Genomic DNA, 17,925 nt, shown 5'->3' on the forward strand with positions numbered 1-17,925 from the left:
GGACTTTTTATCACTTTTTACAGATCCAGACTAACATGGCTACCCCTCTGATATTTGACATTGTAGAACAAGAAACAGGCAGTATTATCTCCTGCAAATGTAAACAAACTTGTAGACAAACCTGTTTGTCTGAGCGATTGGCTGAACAAGAAGTAGGACTGAGTAGACTTGTAGGCGCTAAAGTTTTACATTGTTTTATTTTTGAATGCAGGAGTGTTTTTTTTACATAATTCTACATTTGTAATTTGAACTTTCATGACAAAGAGATTGCACTACAGTACTTGTATGAGGTGAATTGAAAAATACTATTTCTTTTGTTTATAATTTTTAGAGTGCAAATATTTGTAATAAAAAAATATAGTGAGCACCGTACACTTTATATTCTGTGTTGTAATTGAAATCAATATATTTGAAAATGTAGAAAACATCCAAAAATATTTAAATAAATGGCATTCTATTAATTTTTTAATCGTGCAATTAATCATGATTAATGTTTTTAATCGCTTGACAGCATGAGTATACACACATGTACCACACAGACACCCCCCCACACACACACACACTGTGTGAACCTACCCCGCATACCTAGTTCAGTTACAGTCAGCAACGTCTGAACATTTCACCCTGATGCTAAAATATTTAAGCAACTTGGAGTTGGAGTCTAACTAGGTCATGTCCAACAGAAAGCAATCTACTGCCTAGGTGAGTCTGGGCGCCACCCTAGCACCGAAGGCCAGCCCAAGGATGTGCTCTGTCCCAGGTACTGCCCCCCGCTCAGGCCACAGCTCTGTTCCACTTGGGCTGAGCAAATCAATTTGATTTGGGGGTTTCGTGGCTGAACAGGAAAAAAAACCTCGGGACAGTGAGAACTGGTTTCTTGACTAAATGAAAACCAGGTCGAATGAAGCATTTCAAACGTCACTTTGAATTGATATTGTTGAAACTGACTGAGTCAGCATTTCCAAAATATTTCTTTTTGGGGCTGAAATGACTGGCTGAATTCAATGCAAATTCTTGAACAGGTTCAGGGCCCTGAAACATGTATTTTTCAGTGAATTTGCTATTTGCTGAACAGAGGGCACCCAGCTCGCATTCTGCTTTAGGGCAGGGGAGTGAACAAAGCCTCCGCTTCTGCTCTTCTGCAGGGGGCAGTGGTAGAGACTGATCAGATGCCAGGCCAGGTCCTGGGTTTGGGTGTCACCAACCCAAGCAGTCAAAAACTCAGAGTAAGGAAATCGTGAGATTGGCTGGAAAGCCATGAGATTTAAAACAATAATAACTATAAACCTCCTGGTTTCTGAGCCTTCGAGCTGCCCTCAGCCGATGATGTCTGGCTTCTCTCCACAACTACATGGGCTGGGAACATACGCTATTTTACAAAGCACAAGCTAAGATTCTCCAAACTCACAGGACTCCAGGAGCTGGAGCTTTAGGAAAAGAATCAGCTATCACCAGCGTTTGCAGCACGGGCTTTGTACTGTCTCCAGACTGAGGGAAGTCTTTCTCACAATCAGGCTCTTTGCTGCATACTAGTGTGACATGGAGATAGGCCCTGATTCTTGGCTCCGGGCCCCACAAGCCCACTGCTAGAGCACTGGCATCTTCCTTGTCTCTGCATGGCCTGCTGAGCTGCCATGCTCTGCAGAGGAAGGGAGGTCTGGGCTCACGGCACTGGGGCTTGTGGAGCATCAGGAACACATGGCAGGGAACAAGGAGGAGGGATTTCAGTGGCTTGGGGAGGGGGGCACATCCTAGCAGCTGCTGACGTGGTTCTGTCCCTTGCTCCTAGGCTGTGCCATAGGATGGCCGAAGCAAAGCAGCTCTGCCACGAGTGACATCAGAAACTGCACTACATCCCCTCCGGTAAGATCTTCCCTCGCACAGGGCAGGCCTGACGGCACCCCCCACTAGCCAGATTCTCTCGGGCCCAGACCTTCTCCCTCCTCTCTGCCCTTCTCAGCCTCCAGCCTTCTCCCTGCTTCTCAGTGCAAGTCGAGGGATCCACATGCCCTGGCAGCATAGCCAAAGGGCAGCCACCTGGCACCTGAGAAGAAGGGGCTGGTGGGAGGAGCCTCAGCCAAGCCCCCCACAACACAGGGGCGCCTCTCTGCCTTTCTGAAAACTGTCTCTGTCCTGTTCTGTGCTCAGCTCTGCCCCCCAGAGCCCCGAGAGCAGGCAATCCACATCAGAGGGTTCACATGCTGCCAGGGCACTCTGTTATGGGCCCCAGGGAGCAGCCAGCCAGCCCTTGAGTGGTTTCACTGACATGCTGCCCTCTGCCCCGCCTGGCAGCACACGGGAGCAGAGTGCTCAGCACAGCTGCACGTCTGTGCTATTCCTGCTCTCCATGCCGGCAGCGCAGGGCCCCCACGGAAGGCCAGGAGGGTGGAGGGCTGCCCTGGGGATCGGCCCCTCATTAGTGTGTTTCTCTGTGACCTCAGTTCCTGCCCCCCACGGTGACGGACACAAGCGCACAGCTGAATGCCCTGCGCCAGCGCATGCAGTTCTACAACATCAGTGCCTACATTGTCCCAGCCACCGATGCACACATGGTAAGGTTCAGGCTGCCAGTCTCCGGGTCTCTGTCCCACCCTAGGGTCTACTCCACCCTCCATGCCCCGGGGCAGGGGGCCCCAGCATTTGCTGTACCCTGATTTGCTGTGCCCTCATTGCCTGTCCCTGGGAGCACAGCTGTTTGGCCCTGTGCTTCTGCCCTAAACTGCTGCCCCTTTCCCCTGCCTGGATCCTGTTCCCCTTGGTGCACAGCCTCTGCCCCCCAGGCACCATGAGCCTTGGTGGGGAGAGGGGCTGTAGGACACAGTCCCACTGGGCAGCTGGTGTCTGCCAGTGTACGGGCTGTTCAGCGCACTGGTCCCTGGGCCGCAGCGTTGTGCTGGGGTGTTGGGGGAGTGGGGGGTCGGGGCAGGCGTGCGCTGTGCTGAGGTGTCTCTGTGTGGGGGGCAGGGCCGGCTTTAGCCAGTGCAGGGCCCGATTCGTGGAATATGTACTCTCCGGGCTGCTCTTCGGATTTCCGCGCTCCAGCGGTGGTAGTGGGGCCGCGGAGCTCCGGCCGGGGGAGCGGAACCGCGGGGTTGCGTGGCTCCGTCCGGAGGAGCCGGGCCAAAAGGCAAAAGCTTTCAGTCTGTGTGTTACTTGACATTGTGTATTCAGTGTCACCATAGAAGGGAAGGGCTCTGCATATACGGAAATTTGCCTGGGCATTAGTAGAAAATGTTAAGTAAAATTTGCTTTAAAAATTAAACCTGGCGCTTTGTCATCTTGTCTCATCATTTTTATTTCTTAGCTTTCAGCTATTTAAGTGAACTCTAAAACTTTCATACTGACTGTTTACTATCTGACATTGTATCTCTCTAATCTCCTTCATAACCATCATTGACTTTTTCTCATTTTGATACTATCCCATAGTATCAGAGACAGTGAGAAAAATAGCAAATAAAGGTACATGACTATCTTTCTATCTCTATAGAGAATGATAGATATACATGCCTCTGTCTCACATAGAGAGATGTGATGTATTCCCTAGGGGGGTGGGGGCAGGCATGCGCTGTGCTGGGGTGTCTCTGTGTGGGGAGTGGGAACAGGCATGCGCTGTGCTGGGGTGCCCCGGCCTGGGGGGGGGGGGAAGCATGCACTGTTCTGGGGTGTCTCTGCATCGGGGTGGGGGCAGGCATGCGCTGTGCTGGGGTGTCTCTGTGTGGGGGTGGGGCAGCGTGCTCTGTGCTGGGGTGTCTCTGCGTGGGGTGGGGGCAGGCATGCGCTGTGCTGGGATGTCTCTGCGTGGGGTGGGGGCAGGCATGCGCTGTGCTGGGGTGTCTCTGCGTGGGGTGGGGGCAGGCATGCGCTGTGCTGGGGTGTCTCTGGGTGGGGTGGGGGCAGCGTGCTCTGTGCTGGGGTGTCTCTGCGTGGGGTGGGGGCAGGCATGCGCTGTGCTGGGATGTCTCTGCGTGGGGGGTGGGGGCAGGTATGCGCTGTGCTGGGGTGTCTCTGCGTGGGGGGTGGGGGCAGGCATGCGCTGTGCTGGGATGTCTCTGCGTGGGGGGTGGGGGCAGGCATGCGCTGTGCTGGGGTGTCTATGCGTGGGGTGGGGGCAGGCATGCGCTGTGCTGGGGTGTCTCTGCATGGGGGGTGGGGGCAGCGTGCGCTGTGCTGGGGTGTCTCTGCATTGGGGGTCGGGGCAGGCGTGCGCTGTGCTGAGGTGTCTCTGCATGGGGGTGTCATGGAGTCACTGGGGCGATGCTCTGGAATTACTCCATACGAAGCCAGACAGGACTCTGAGGGAGCCTTCTTGTCACCAGGGCAAGAAGCTTACACAGCTTTGACCTTCCTGGGTCTGACCTCGGAGCATTCAGCATCCCCTTCCACATCGAGTGCTTCCTGCAGCGAGTCCGCCAGGGTGGGGCTCCTGGGAAAGCCAGAGGCCCCTGCACTCCAACTCTGCAGTCAGCAGTATCTCTCAGCCAGCCAGTAAAACAGAAGGTTTATTAGTCGACAGGAACACAATAGGACAGAACTTGTTAGCACAGAAATCAGTGACCTTCAGCCAAGTCCATCTTGGGGGCAGGGGAGCCCAGAGCCAAGGCTCTAGCCCTCCCCCTGTGCCCCAAGCCAGCCGAGACTGACTCTCTTCCAGCTGCCTGGCCCCTGCCCTGCCCGTTGCTCTGCCTATGGCCTTTGTTTCGCTTTCCGGGCTCACCTGGTCGCATTTCCCCTCCCACCCCCGCAGGTTACCAAGGGCAGCCATTGCATCTGTGGAGACAACTGGAGCAGCCCCCGCAAAAGTCACACACCCTTATTCCCACCACATAGACCGGGGTGGGCAAACTTTTTGGCCCAAGGGCCACATCGGGGTTGCAAAATTGTATGGAGGGCCGGCTAGGGAAGGATGTGCCTCCCCAAACAGCCTGGCCCCTGCCCCCTCCCACTTCCCGCCCCCTGACTGCCCCCCTCAGAACTCCCAACGCATTCAACCCCCCCCCGATCCTTGTCCCCTGACTGCCCCCCCTGTGTCCCCACCCCCATCCAACCCCCCTGTTCCCAGTTCCCTGACTGTCTCCCTGACCCCTATGCACATCCCTGCCCCCGACAGGCCCCGGGACCACACCCCCTATTCAACTCCCCCTCCCTGTCACCTAACTGCCCCCTCCTGGGATCCCCTGCCCCTAACCGCCCCCCTGGGACTCCACCCTATATCCAACCCCCCCAGCCCCTTTCGGAACGTGGCCCTGCAAGCATGGGCAGAGGACTCAGGAGGGGCAGAGGCAGCTGTGCAATCAGAGAGAAGCGGCGGTTTCCCCTTCAAAGCACCGCTTCTCTCCGGCCGGCTGCACGACCGCCCAGTGCTCCTCCTGAGTCCTCCACCTGCGTTCGCCGCGCTCCTGCCGCCCGCACCTCCCGCCTGCTCCCCTGAGGCTGTGGGTGAGCCTCCCTCCCTGCTCTCCCCTGCTCCCACCCCCGTGGGGGGAGGGGTGTGCGCCAGTGCTGAGCTGCCCGGTGGCGCAGTGAGCTGAGGCTGCAGGGGAGGGGGAACAGGGGCCGGGCAGGACGGTTCTGTGGGCCGGATGTGGCCCATGGGCCATACTTTGCCCACCTCTGACTAGACATTGGTGCAATACACAGGGAAACTAAGGCACACACAGCATTCATGCAAAACAGTAAGACTCACTTAGGTTCACATACAACATTAACAAGGGAAAATCCCCACTGTGTAACGGGGCGGCAGGCATGCGCCCTGATGGCATGTCTCTGCATGGGGGGCAGGTGTGCACTGGGATGGCATGTCTCTGTGTGGGAGGTTAGGCGTGCGCTGTGATGGCGTGTCTCTGCCTGAGGGGGCAGGCATGTGCTGTGATGGCGTGTCTCTGTGTGGGAGGTTAGGCGTGCGCTGTGATGGCATGTATCTGCGTGGGGGGTGGCATGCACTGTGATGGCGTGTCTCTGTGTCGGGGGGCATGCGTGCGTTGTGATGGCGTGTCTCTGCAGGGGGGGTAGGCGTGTGCTGTGATGGCGTGTCTCTGCGTGGGGGGTGGCATGCACTGTGATGGCGTGTCTCTGCGTGGAGGGGCGGCATGCACTGGGATGGTGTGTCTCTGCATGGGTGGGGCAGGCGTGCGCTGTAATGGCATGTCTCTCTGTGTCCCAGAGCGAGTACATTGCTGAGCGGGACGCACGGCTGGCATGGATTACTGGCTTCACGGGATCTGCAGGTGAGTGCGTCCCCACAGCCTGTCTGAATTCCTGTTCACCTTCCCCGCCCCCCACTCCTGGATCCCCCTACCCCAAGGGCCCTCTGGCCAGGCTGCACCCTCATTATGCCCCTGTTGGGCCCATCCCATCACAGCACCCCCTCCGAACAAGGCGCCTCTCCCTGTGTGCTCTCTCCCTGACCCGCAGGAGGGCTGTTTCCATGCCCAGGACACAAAGTAACCAGGCCCCAAGCTCTCCAGCTGACTGTGTCCCAGCCAGGGTAGGGGTGGGTGAAACCTAGCTCTGGACAGACCTGCCCCCTCCGTAGCACACGGACCCTGGGTCGGACAGCCCTTGTACTCCTTGTTAGCCAGAGAGGGGCTCTGAGCTGCCGAGGGGAAGCCAGCCCATGCACTGCTGAGGCTATGGGGGCCTCCTGGAACCAGCTGTCTTGCTGCCACCTGGCTGGGCAGTGTCTGGAGGAGGAAGGGGGCTGAGGACGGGCACTGATGGACATTGGGCAGAACCACGGGAACAGGCTCCCCTGCCAGGCTCACTGCACTGAGGTTACAGCATCACTCACTGTGAAGGGGGCATGCACTGGCACAGGGCGGGGAGGCGGTGAGCACATGGGTGCTTCCCATGTCCCTGTTGCCCTGGAGGCAGGTGGGAGGGGGTAGATGACCCCTTGAGGTCCCTTCCATGGCTATGGGTCTGCAATCTGCACCCGCAAGCTTTTGGCATATGGCACCATCCTGCTGCCCACTGCCATCGTCGCAGAGGCAGACTGGGAAGATGGGTCATTTGTTCTGTGCGAAGCCGCAGAACAGGCCAGCATGCAGTGCCACACAAGCCCCTCCCTGCATTAGCAAGAGGGCAAGTGCTGCACTAGGCACTGGGGTTAACAGGTCCCTGATTGAGTTGCCCGCCCCCAACAACTGTCCTGACAAGAGCCCCTCTGGGAGGGAAGGGGCAGTGAGACATGCCTGCCAGTGGCACCAATTCACAGACTCCTTGGGGGAGCAAATTCTGGGCACCACCCCCACAAAAGGGCACCCTCTGGGTCTTCCCTCAACCCCCTTGGGAGGGACATTCCCTCCCCACAGCACCCCCGACTGGCACCACTGGTGTCTGCAAAAGCCTGAACACCGGGCTAACGAGCCTTCTCCTCTCCCGTCTCAGGGACAGGGGTGGTGACGACAAAGAAGGCGGCTCTGTGGACAGACAGTCGGTACTGGACCCAGGCTGAGCGCCAGATGGACTGCAACTGGGAGCTACAGAAGATAGGTCAGTAGCTATGATGGGCAGGGAGATTGTGCCAAGCCCGACCTCTGCTGCCCACTCCAGTCCCAGAGCCGCCCTCAGTCTCAGGGCCTCAGCAGCCTTTCTGTGCCCAGCCGCTGCCATGAGTGCCTAGCGCTGGGGAGTCCCAGCCTCTCACTGGGGAGCCCTGGTCTCCAGAGCTGCAGGCAAACCCGGCCTGGCACACAGCAGCCTCTGGTACCATGAGGCAGCCAGTCTGGCAGTGACTCAGAGCCCTGGGCTCCAGGCAGAGCCAGGTTGGCAGCCCAGCAGCCTTTCTCCAGGTGTGCCACACATGAGCCACCTGAGCTCTCCACACTGAGCCCTGCTCTCCCTTCCCTGCCTGCCCGTTTCCCCCTGCCCCCAGAACCCACATGCCACTATGCTGTGCCCTGTCTTGCAGTCTGGACTGATTCCATCGGCGAGTGGCTGCTCCAGGAGATTCCCGCTGGCGAGAACATTGGACTGGATCCCTTCCTCTTCTCCATTGGTATCGCCCCTGCTCCTTGCATCCCCTACCTTCCCTGAGGAGCCAAGCCTCTATGCCCCCATTCCACTCCACAGTACCTGCCACCTAAGGCCTAGGACAGGGGGTGGAGGGCCTGACACTGCAGCCCAGCTCCCATTGCCCTGGCTCTCACCCCTGAAGCCTTGGCCGGAGCAGTGCCTGGGGAGGGCGCAGCAGACTGACCATACCTCTGAGCCTAACCAACAGCTGCATCCCTTCTCAGATCTCTGGAACAGTTATGCCCGCGTTCTGCAGGGTTCCAACAGGACCCTGGTTCCCATCGAGGACAACCTTGTGGACCTGGTGTGGGGCTCGCAGCGGCCTCCTTTGCCCACCAGCGAGATCTACCTCCTGCCAGAGACCTTCACGGGTAGGTACTTGCCCCCTGTGAGTGGGCGTGGCACGTGAGCCCATTCCCTGGTGCCCCCTGCTGGTGACACTGGAGAGCAATCACCTGTGTGCCGCTGGGCATGCCGGGATGTTGGCAGGGTGTACCTGTTTGCGCTGATGGAGGGTAGATGTCTGAGTGCCACGCACACAGCTGACCCCAGGGTGGTGCCTTTGCTCCCCGGAGATCTCCAGATGTTTTGGGCTCCCCTGGAGGAGTCTGGCTGGGCTGGGTCAGGCTGGGAGGTCCTTGGCTTGTTTGCCGAGGGCACAGCATTTATGGGAGACTACAGAGGGAGTCCTGGCCAGCCCTGAGCCCTCTGCCAGGGCAGGTTTTGGAGAAACGACTGTCCTAGAGCCAGGCAGGGGTGGGCCAGGGGCCTGCATGGGGCTTTGCGTGTACCTGACCCTCATGCCCGACCCCCACTGTCCTTTCAGGCAGCACCTGGCAGGAGAAAGTGTCCGGGATCCGGAGCCAGATGGAGCAGCACTCCAGGAGCCCCACGGCCGTGCTTCTGTCAGCTCTGGAGGAGACGGCCTGTGAGCGTTGTGGCCCAGGACCATCCTGCCACTGCACCCCCCCCGCCCACCATGGCCTCAGCCCACACCCCTGGCTTCTCGCTGGCAGCCCCGGTGTCCCAGGCCCCCAGCAGCTCCCCAGTGTTCTCAGTGCCCCTCAGACCATCCCAGCCCCCCAGCAGCCTCCCTACTGTCCTCAGTGCCCCTCAGACCCTCCCAGCCCCCCAGTGCCCTCAGCACCCCTCAGCCCATCCCAGCACCCAAAAGACCCCCACTGCCCTCAGCACCGCTCAGCAACTCCAAGCCCCCCAACAGTCCCCCCAGTGCCCTCAGCACCACTCAGACCATCCCAGCCCCTCCAGTGCACTCAGCACCCCTCAGAACCTCCCAGCCCCCCAACAGCCCCCACTGCCCTCAGCACCCTTCAACCACTCCCAGCCCCCCACTGCCCTCAGCACCCCTCAGACCCTCCCAGCACCCCACAGCCCCCAGTGCCCTCAGCACCCCTCAGACCCTCCCAGCCCCTAACAGCCCCCAGAGCCCTCATCACCCCTCAGACCCTCCCAGCACCAGAACAGCCCCTCAGTGCCCTCAGCACCCCTCAGACCCTCCCGGTACCCGAACAGCCCCCCAGGGCCCTCATCATCTCTCAGACCCTCCCAGCCCCCCAGTGCCCTCAGCACCTCTCAGACCCTCTCAGACCCCCAATAGCCCCCCAGGGCCCTCAGCACCCCTCAGACCCTCTCAGCACCCAACAGCCCTCGTGTGCCCTCATCACCCCTAAGACCCTCCGAGCCCCCCAGTGCCCTCAACACCCCTCAGACCCTCCCAGACCTCCAACAGTCCCCCAGTGCCCTCAACAACCCTCAGACCCTCCAGTCCCCCAACCCCCCCCAGAGCCCTCATCACCCTTCAGACCCTCCCAGCCCCGCAGTGCCCTCAACATCCCTCAGACCCTCCCAGACCCCCAACAGTCCCCCAGTGCCCTCAACAACCCTCAGACCCTCCCAGACCCCCAACAGTCCCCCAGTGCCCTCAACAACCCTCAGACCCTCCCAGCACCAGAACATATCCCAGTGCCCTCAGCACCCCTCAGACCCTCTCAGCACCCAACATCCCCTCAGTGCCCTCAACACCCCTCAGACTCTCCCAGCTCCCCAACAGCCTCCCAGTTCCCTCAACACCCCTCAGACCCTCCCAACACTGCTCCAATGCCCTCAGCACCACTGAGAGCAGCTTCCCTGCTGGGCATCCCGCAGCAAGCCAACACTACCTGCCCAGGCTGGCTGTTCACTGTTACAGGGGTGAGATCCAGTCCCCTTGTGCTGGTCACTGTTCACACATCCTGACGGATGTGTGAACTCTAGTGTCACTTCATGCCCATACCCTCTGCCAGCATGGCCCCAGGAACCCAGCGGGGAGCGATGCTAGGCCAGGGCAGGGCAGGGCAGGCAACCTGGTGCGCAAGGGAGGGTCTATAACACCTTTGTTCCTACAGGGCTCTTCAATCTCCGAGGAGATGACATCTCGTACAACCCTGTCTTCTACTCCTATGCACTGCTGACCACATCAGACATCAGGTACAGAGCAGCTCCCCATCCCCAGCACATCCCCTGGGGCCCAGGCTGGCTCCCCCAGCCCCTCTGAGCTCCAGCATGTCCCCTGGGGACTGGCCCCCAGCTCCTCCATCCTCTCTGAGCCCCAGCACATCTCTGGGCACTTACCCTCGGCTCTCCCATCCCTTCTGAGCCCCAGCACATCCCCTGGGGCCCGGGCTGGCTCCCCCAGCCCCTCTGAGCCCCAGCACATCCCCTGGGGACTGGCCCCTGGCCTCCCTATCCTCTCTGAGCCCCAGCACATCCCTGAGCACTGGCCCTCGGCTCCCCCATCCCTTCTGAGCCCCAGCACATCCCCTGGGGTCTGGGCTGGCTCCCCCATCCCCTCTGAGCCCCAGCACATCCCTAGTTACTGGCCTCCGGCTCCCTCAGCCCCTCTGAGACCCAGAGTTCCCCTAGGGATCAGACTGGCCCCCCAAGCTCCTCTGAGCCCCAGCACCTCCCCCAGGAACTGTACGAGCTGGCCCATCCCCTCTGAGCCCGTGAATCCTCCAAGGACTGGCCCCACATCCCCAATTCCTCTGAGCCCCAGTACATTCCTGGGGACCAGATCACCTCCCCACCCCCTTTGATCCCAAGCATGTCTCCTGGGCACCAGCTCCCTCACATCCTCTGAGCTCCCTCATGTCCCCAAAGGACCGGCTCCCCACCCGCTCTGAGCCCCAGTGCATCTCCTGGGGACTGGGCCAGCTCCCCAATCCCCTTTGGGCTCTCTTTCCAGCGTTCAGGTTCCTGTCCCACTCCCATCCCAGCCCTGGGCTAGGGTCCTGGCCCTGCTTCTGCTGGACAGTGGTGGGGGCCACAGCTGAGCCCAGCCTGGTGCTCCTTCCCCCCAGTCTGTTTGTGGACAGGAACCGCCTGAGCATGGAGGCACTGCAGTCCCTGAGCGCACAGTGCCCGGGGCCCCTGTGCGTGCAGGTGAAGGAGTATGACCAGGTGCGAGCCAGCGTGCAGGCCTATGCCCAGGGAGATGTCCAGGTCTGGATCGGGACGGAATACACGACCTATGGGCTCTATGGAGTGATCCCCCAGGTGAGCGCTGGCCCCAGCTCTCCCGTACCAAGGAGCTAGACCTTTGCCACCTCCTCTCTTCTGCGTCTGCAGGACAGGCTGAGCCAGCCCAGGGCTGGGAGTGGCTTTGGCTAATCTGCCTGTGTGAGAGGCACCAGGGGTATCATTACCCATGTAAGGAGCTGGCATGCAAGGAGGGGACAGCAGTGATGTGCCTGCGTGTGCAAGGGGAGGGAGGTTAGGCCCCGGGTATGCGAGGGAAGTGGGGGTGAGAGGCCTTGTGTGTGAGGGGAGGAGGGTGAGAGGCTCCATGTGTGCAAGGGGAAGGGGGTTGAGAGGCCCCGGGTGTGTGAGGGGAGGGGGTTGAGAAGCCGTGGGTAAGTAAGGGGAAAGGGATTGAGAGGCCCTGTGTGTGAGTGGGGGGGGGGGGGGTCAGAGGCCCCAGGTGTGTGAGGGGAGGGGGTGAGAGGCTCCATGTGTGCGAGGGAAGGGGGGTTGAGATGCCCTAGGTGTGTGTGGGGAGGGGGTTGAGACTTGGCCCCAGGTGTGCAAGGGAAGGGGGGTTGAGAGACCCCAGGTATGTAAGGGGAGGGGTTGAGAGGACCCCGGTGTGTGACTCGCCACCCACTGCCCCACCAGAAACCAGCCAGTTCTTCTGCCAGGTAGTACGTGCAGGGCCTGGAGCCGCCACGGGCCCCAGCTGGGCTGCTGTGTGCCAGCAGCTCATGGGAATAGCTGTCCCCCTGCTCCCTGCATGCACAGGGAACTCAGGGGCAGCGTGGCTGGCAAACCTTGCTCCTCTGGCCAGCTGACACCTGGCCCATCCTGCCCATTGCAGGACAAGCTGGTGGAAAGCAGCTACTCCCCCGTGATGACGACCAAGGCAGTGAAGAACGCCAAGGAGCAGGCGCTGCTGAAAGCGGCCCACGTAAGTGCTGGCAGGAGCTGGCTCTCCCTCTGCAGAGGGACTGGCCCAGGGGTGGGGATTGGCTGGCATGGGGAAGGGCCTGGTGCTTCTCTCACCTGGGAGAATCAGGCTCCCGGTGGGTCGCCCCCAGGTGCGGGATGCCGTGGCCATGATCCAGTACCTGCTCTGGCTGGAGAAGAACGTTCCCAAGGGGTCGGTGGATGAATTCTCCGGTGCTCGCTATGTGGACAAGCTACGAAGGTCAGTACGAGCGTGACCCTTGTCCGGGCTCCAGCCTGGCAATTTCCACTCCCGCCCCTATGGGACATTGACTGGGCCACAGACCTTGTGGGAGATGAGCCCATGGGGCAGGATCTGGCTCTGGGGTCCACGCACCGCACGAGTCCTTAGTGACCAGAGACTGAGTTGCTCTGTGTTGGTGCCCCACCACGGTGAGCAGGGCATGGCCACAGCCACACAGGGACTCCTGCAAACCCCTGTGCCCTGTTGGGGCAATGCTGCATGGAGGGCAGGCAGGACAGGCATTAGGGTGCCCATGGCTGGCATTCCACTGGCCAGGTTTCTATAGGCCAACAGCGCCCCTTCGTGGTGAGGGGATGTTGAAGTAGAGCGCTGGAAGAAATAGGCTGATCACCCTTCCATTCCCTGGCAGCTGCACACCACCTGAGGGGAAAGCAGGTCCCAGGAGAGATGTGTTGGGGGGATATGGCCAGGGTGAGCCCTAGCCTGCCATGCCCTCCCTTCCCCAGACCACCCCCAGGCCAGAAACCAAGAGGAGGAAGCAATGTATGGCTGGGGGTGGGGAGGGAGAGAGCCCAGAGAACCAAGTGCCAGGGCCCAGCTAGATTACCTTTCCTCACACTCCAGCTGCACCCTCCCCAGGGCTTGCTCTGCCCCCTCCCCCGCCTGGGTCTGTAGGGCCCAGCCATGCCCCCTGCCCTCCCAGTCCTTGGAGGGAGCCACACGGCCCCCTCCTCTCCCCCAGAGGCCTAGCTGCACTGTCTCATCCCTCCCGCATTCCCGGGCTCCTTTCTCCTTTCCAGAGAGAAGGAGCACTGCAGGGGTGCCAGCTTCGAGACCATCTCTGCCAGCGGGCTCAACGCAGCGCTGGCCCACTACAGGTACCAACAGAGCAGCCTCTCCATGGACGGGATCAGTGCCACTGGGATGGGCCCTGGCGCCCTCCACAACCAGGACCTCCCTCCCACTCACTGCCCACGGGATCAGGAATCTTTCAGCCAGCAGGGCAGGAGACAGAACTGTCCCAGGAGCTGGGCCCAGGTAGTGGGGCTCCCTGCCCTAGAGAGGGAAGCCAGCTGCAGCCCTCTCAGAGCTGAATGCCATGCTCCCCTCAGCTCCCCACTGCACACATGGCATGTGGGGGCCCTGCTGCTGCACGGTGGGGTGCTCCAATGCTGTGGTGAGGAAGGCTGGGCGCACACCAGGACAGATGGGCATTCTTAGAGGAAGGGGACCTGCAGCCTGCAGAGCTTTCCCATTTCTATCAGTCTCTCCAGGCCCTTGGACTGGCCCACTCTAGCGTGTGAGCACGTATGTGAGTGTACATGAGCATGCACACGAGGCAGCTGTCGGGGTGTCCCTTGGGGTTGCTAGCGGAATCTCTTGGTTACTGTGGGGGTTTTCCCTTTCAGTCCATCCAACGTCAGCAGCCGGAAGTTGTCTGTGGATGAAATGTACCTGTCGGACTCCGGAGGGCAATATCTGTGCGTATGGCCTGGCCTCATATTCGTGCTGCCCCAGTTCTGTCCCAACAAGAACAGCACTAACCATGTCCAGAAACAGGCAAACCATGGTGGTTACACTGAGCCGCCTTCCCCCAGGGCGTGCCCAGCCCTGTACCCCTCTGGTCCCACAGCGGGCAGGAGGAAGGGCAGGAGCTGCTCTGCACTCCGGCAGAGGGACCAGCTCAGCACTCTGCAGGCAGTGAGTCCCAGGCTCACAAGGTCAGGGCCCAGCTTCTGGGGATGCTGCTGACTTTTCCTTCTGCTGCAGGGACGGAACCACGGACATAACCCGGACTGTCCACTGGGGAGATCCCAGCCCTTTCCAGAAGGTACTGAGCATGCCCATATGTGGACCCCTTGCCCTTGGCCTGTGGCTGGGTCCCAGGCTCTGTGTGCCACAGTCCTAGACTGATGAGCATCTCTGGTGGGGGAGATGGCAAGGGCTCCCCACTCCCTGCCTGTGTCAGTAATGAGGGCCCTCTCCTCTTTCCATCTCTTGGCTCCCAGACACCAGCCCCTGGAAGGCCCAGAGGCAGCTGGACAGGACAGCACTCTGTTCAAATCCACAGCCAGCTTGAGCTTCACAGCCGCGGTAACACCACACTCCATGGGCCTTGAGACTTCATGGCGCCAGCTGGGACATGCCCACCTTCCCCTGCTGCAGAAACGCAGGCCCCACCACCTAGCTAGAGGAGAGTCTCCATTAGCTGCTAGCAGTCATAGGGCCCAGGACCCCTACCAGAGCAATTCTGATGCCGTGCAAAAGCGGGGTTGTGGGTCTGCATGGACACCTTGCCTCCCTGCACTGCCATCACCGCAGCCACGACAAGTGCTGCGGGTGGCCCCTGACTCGTTCTGTCCCATGCAGGAAGCATACACGCGAGTGCTGATGGGAAACATCGACCTGGCCAGGCTTGTCTTCCCCTCCGAAACATCAGGTAGGCGCCAAGCTGGGCACAGCCCTGCCCTGGGATTGCTGGCTGCGCCCCATGCTGAGAACAAGGCCGGGAAGAACCTGAGATTCAATGTTTTGGGGCAGAGTTGGCTTTTCAGATGGATCAACCTACCCAAGAGCCCTGGCATCTCAGTGGTGCTTGATCCAGGTCTTTTCCATGGATGAGGGTTCCCAGGGGGTTTTGGTCTGTTACCTGTGTAAATGAATCCAGTCCACACAGAGATCGGAGAAAGTTCTCACATGCTCATGTTCTTGCCAGGCCCTTCTTTTCAATCTGGGCCTGCCATTTTTCTGCTTCTGTGAGTGTAGGGTAACCAGATGTCCTGATTTTATAGGGACAGTCCCAATTTTTGGGTCTTTTTCTTACATAGGCGCCTATTACCCCCCAGCCCCGTCCCGATTTTTCACACTTGCTGTCTGGTCACCCTATGTGAGTGTGAGAGAGCAAAATGCAACTGGCTTCCGCTCAGAGCCATGTTGTGGCAATAGTACACCACCTAGGCTGTAGCTTGTTTGCATTCGCACCAACCATTGTGGGCTTGTTCACATCGTAGAACTGGAGCTGTTGAGATCATTTCTTTTACCTTTTTAAAGGCAATTTCTTGGTTTGGCCCCCACAGCCAAGATGTGTTGGACTTTAACAGTTCAATCGGGGGTTTTGTTTCTGCAGAAGGGTCTTGTAGGTATTGACCAGGGCAATGTACCATCCCCAGTACTCGTCTCAGTGCTGGTACATTCGTTGGTGCATTCTATTCTCAAATTGGTTCTACTTTCTGAGGGCTAGGACTGATTCCATCTTTGTTTATTGTCTGTCCCAAAATCTTGATTTGGGGTAGGTGAAAATGCACTTTTCCTTGTTTAGCTTCAGACTGACTGACTGATTAGGGTTAGACCTTGGTTGTGGGATTTGTTGTGTTCTCCTATCAAAGACCCATAATATCATCCATGAAACCTACAACTCCATTTGTGTTTGTTAGCAATTCTGCCATCTTTCTTCAGAAACTTTCAGGTGCACTGGGAATCCCACAAGGTAACATTCAAAAGCAAAGTCCCCCAAAGGATGTGATCAATGGAGTCAGTTTAGCACTTCCTTTGGCTAAAGGAACCGGCCAGAATCTGCTCGAGGCATTCAGATTGAAATAATACTGTAGCTCCTTTCACTTTGAGGGCGAAGTTACCCAGTGCTAGAAGTTGGGTTACCAGACATCCGGGTTTCCCTGGATACAGCCTCTTTATTGATTCTCCTTTCTCTGTCCGTGGGGGATTTTAAAAATAACAGGCAATGTCTGAGGGGTTTGCATAGCAGACAAGCTGCAGCTCAGAAAGAGCCTTGATTGGTCTGCTTTCCGATTGGTCCCTCCTATGCATCTGCAGTTGATTGGTCCATTCCCCTGCAAGCCACAGCTGCTGGATCCTGCCCACCCAGGTAGGCTCCTAGCCCTGGGGAGGGGGTCCCGCAGGAAGGTGCTGACTGATGTCCATTGCTGCGTCCTGGACTTGTGCCAGCTGCCCTGCCACTGTGACAGGGAGTAACACTGCCCCTCACTTCCAGTGAGTACCCCTGCCACAGGTACCCCCTTCAGCACCCCCAACTGTACCCCACCTCCAGCTCCCCCTTCCCCTCCAAAACCTCCCCTCTGGCAGTGTCCTCTTTTTGGAAACCTGAAATATGGTAACCCTCGTTGGGAGGATGTATGTTTCTCTTACAACTAACTGCTTCATTGAGTCTCTTAAGATTCACACCGGTTTTTGTTTGTTTGTTTCTTTGTTTTTAATTTTTCTTTGTAACCAGCACCACTGCAGCACACCATGCCGTTGGTTCAGAGATTTTCTTGCTTATGCCAATCCACTCTATTCTCTTTAACTCGATTTCCAAGTAACGGGATGGGAATCCTGCGATCTGTACGTACTCTGTATGGTTCAGCATGGTCTCTTAAGGTTTCAGAAGTCCAATATCACCCAATAGTCCATCAAGTTCTTTCACCTTCCTCACTAGGCCCATCCTGGCAGCCATGCTGCGGCTGAGAAGGCTGCTGGTCTGTGGTCCTTTGCTCATATGTGCACTCTGAATGCAAAGCTTTTGTCTTTGAAAGTTGTTTCTGTGGGGGACTGGCCCATGCATTCCGAATCCCTCCAGGGCTAGTCAGGTTTTGTAAGTCCCTTCTGAGATGACTGACTTCAGCTCCTGAGTCAATTTTAAAGTCAATAGTCTTGCCATGAATATTCAATTTCACTGCTTTGGTGCTGTCCATATTTTGTGCGTGTATTGAATCTTTTGCCTCTGGCTGGACATGCATCATCTCTTGGGATAGGACTTTTTCCACACCTCATGCATGCAGGCTGGAATTTATCCCTCTGGAGTTCTCTCTTCTTGCCTCCGGGGTTTTATGGTAATGGCTTTTAGTGCTCGCAGGTGTCTGTTTACAGTGTCTAAACTAGTTTCAGGTTTCTGAAGATGCTCCAGCCTTTTGTTCTGCTGTTTGACTAGTCCAGAGTGCTTTGTTATCTGTAGCTACAGCTAGTCGTCTTCACTTGTAGCTGCTGTGAAAGATTTTTATCTATTACCCCCGTAACCAGCTTTTCTCTGATATTTTCATGTTTTGCAGTTCCAAAATCACAGTTTTCAGCCTATGCAGGCAGAGCTCTTATAAAACATCCACCATTTCCCCCGGTCCTTGAATTCTCTGGTGAAAATGTGCTTTTTCATGAGCCACATTTTGCTGAGGTATAAAGTATACATCAAATATAGC

General features: G+C 58.2%; 1 protein-coding gene across 1 annotated transcript in view; it reads left to right on the plus strand.

Moving 5' to 3' along the window:
* The window catches only part of XPNPEP2 (X-prolyl aminopeptidase 2), a 32,093-nt gene that overhangs the window by 8,177 nt on the left and 5,991 nt on the right, over positions 1 to 17,925 (plus strand). The window contains exons 2-16 of the mRNA XM_039488665.1: positions 1,790 to 1,863; positions 2,442 to 2,552; positions 6,161 to 6,224; positions 7,387 to 7,491; positions 7,910 to 7,996; positions 8,238 to 8,384; positions 8,840 to 8,941; positions 10,419 to 10,500; positions 11,373 to 11,568; positions 12,386 to 12,475; positions 12,606 to 12,715; positions 13,519 to 13,596; positions 14,128 to 14,199; positions 14,489 to 14,549; positions 15,089 to 15,158. Coding sequence (XP_039344599.1) covers positions 1,790 to 1,863; positions 2,442 to 2,552; positions 6,161 to 6,224; positions 7,387 to 7,491; positions 7,910 to 7,996; positions 8,238 to 8,384; positions 8,840 to 8,941; positions 10,419 to 10,500; positions 11,373 to 11,568; positions 12,386 to 12,475; positions 12,606 to 12,715; positions 13,519 to 13,596; positions 14,128 to 14,199; positions 14,489 to 14,549; positions 15,089 to 15,158 — 1,449 coding nt within the window. The remainder of the gene's footprint in view (positions 1 to 1,789; positions 1,864 to 2,441; positions 2,553 to 6,160; positions 6,225 to 7,386; positions 7,492 to 7,909; positions 7,997 to 8,237; positions 8,385 to 8,839; positions 8,942 to 10,418; positions 10,501 to 11,372; positions 11,569 to 12,385; positions 12,476 to 12,605; positions 12,716 to 13,518; positions 13,597 to 14,127; positions 14,200 to 14,488; positions 14,550 to 15,088; positions 15,159 to 17,925) is intronic.

Source organism: Mauremys reevesii, linkage group 9, assembly GCF_016161935.1.
Source record: "Mauremys reevesii isolate NIE-2019 linkage group 9, ASM1616193v1, whole genome shotgun sequence".
Lineage (NCBI taxonomy): Eukaryota > Metazoa > Chordata > Testudines > Geoemydidae > Mauremys > Mauremys reevesii.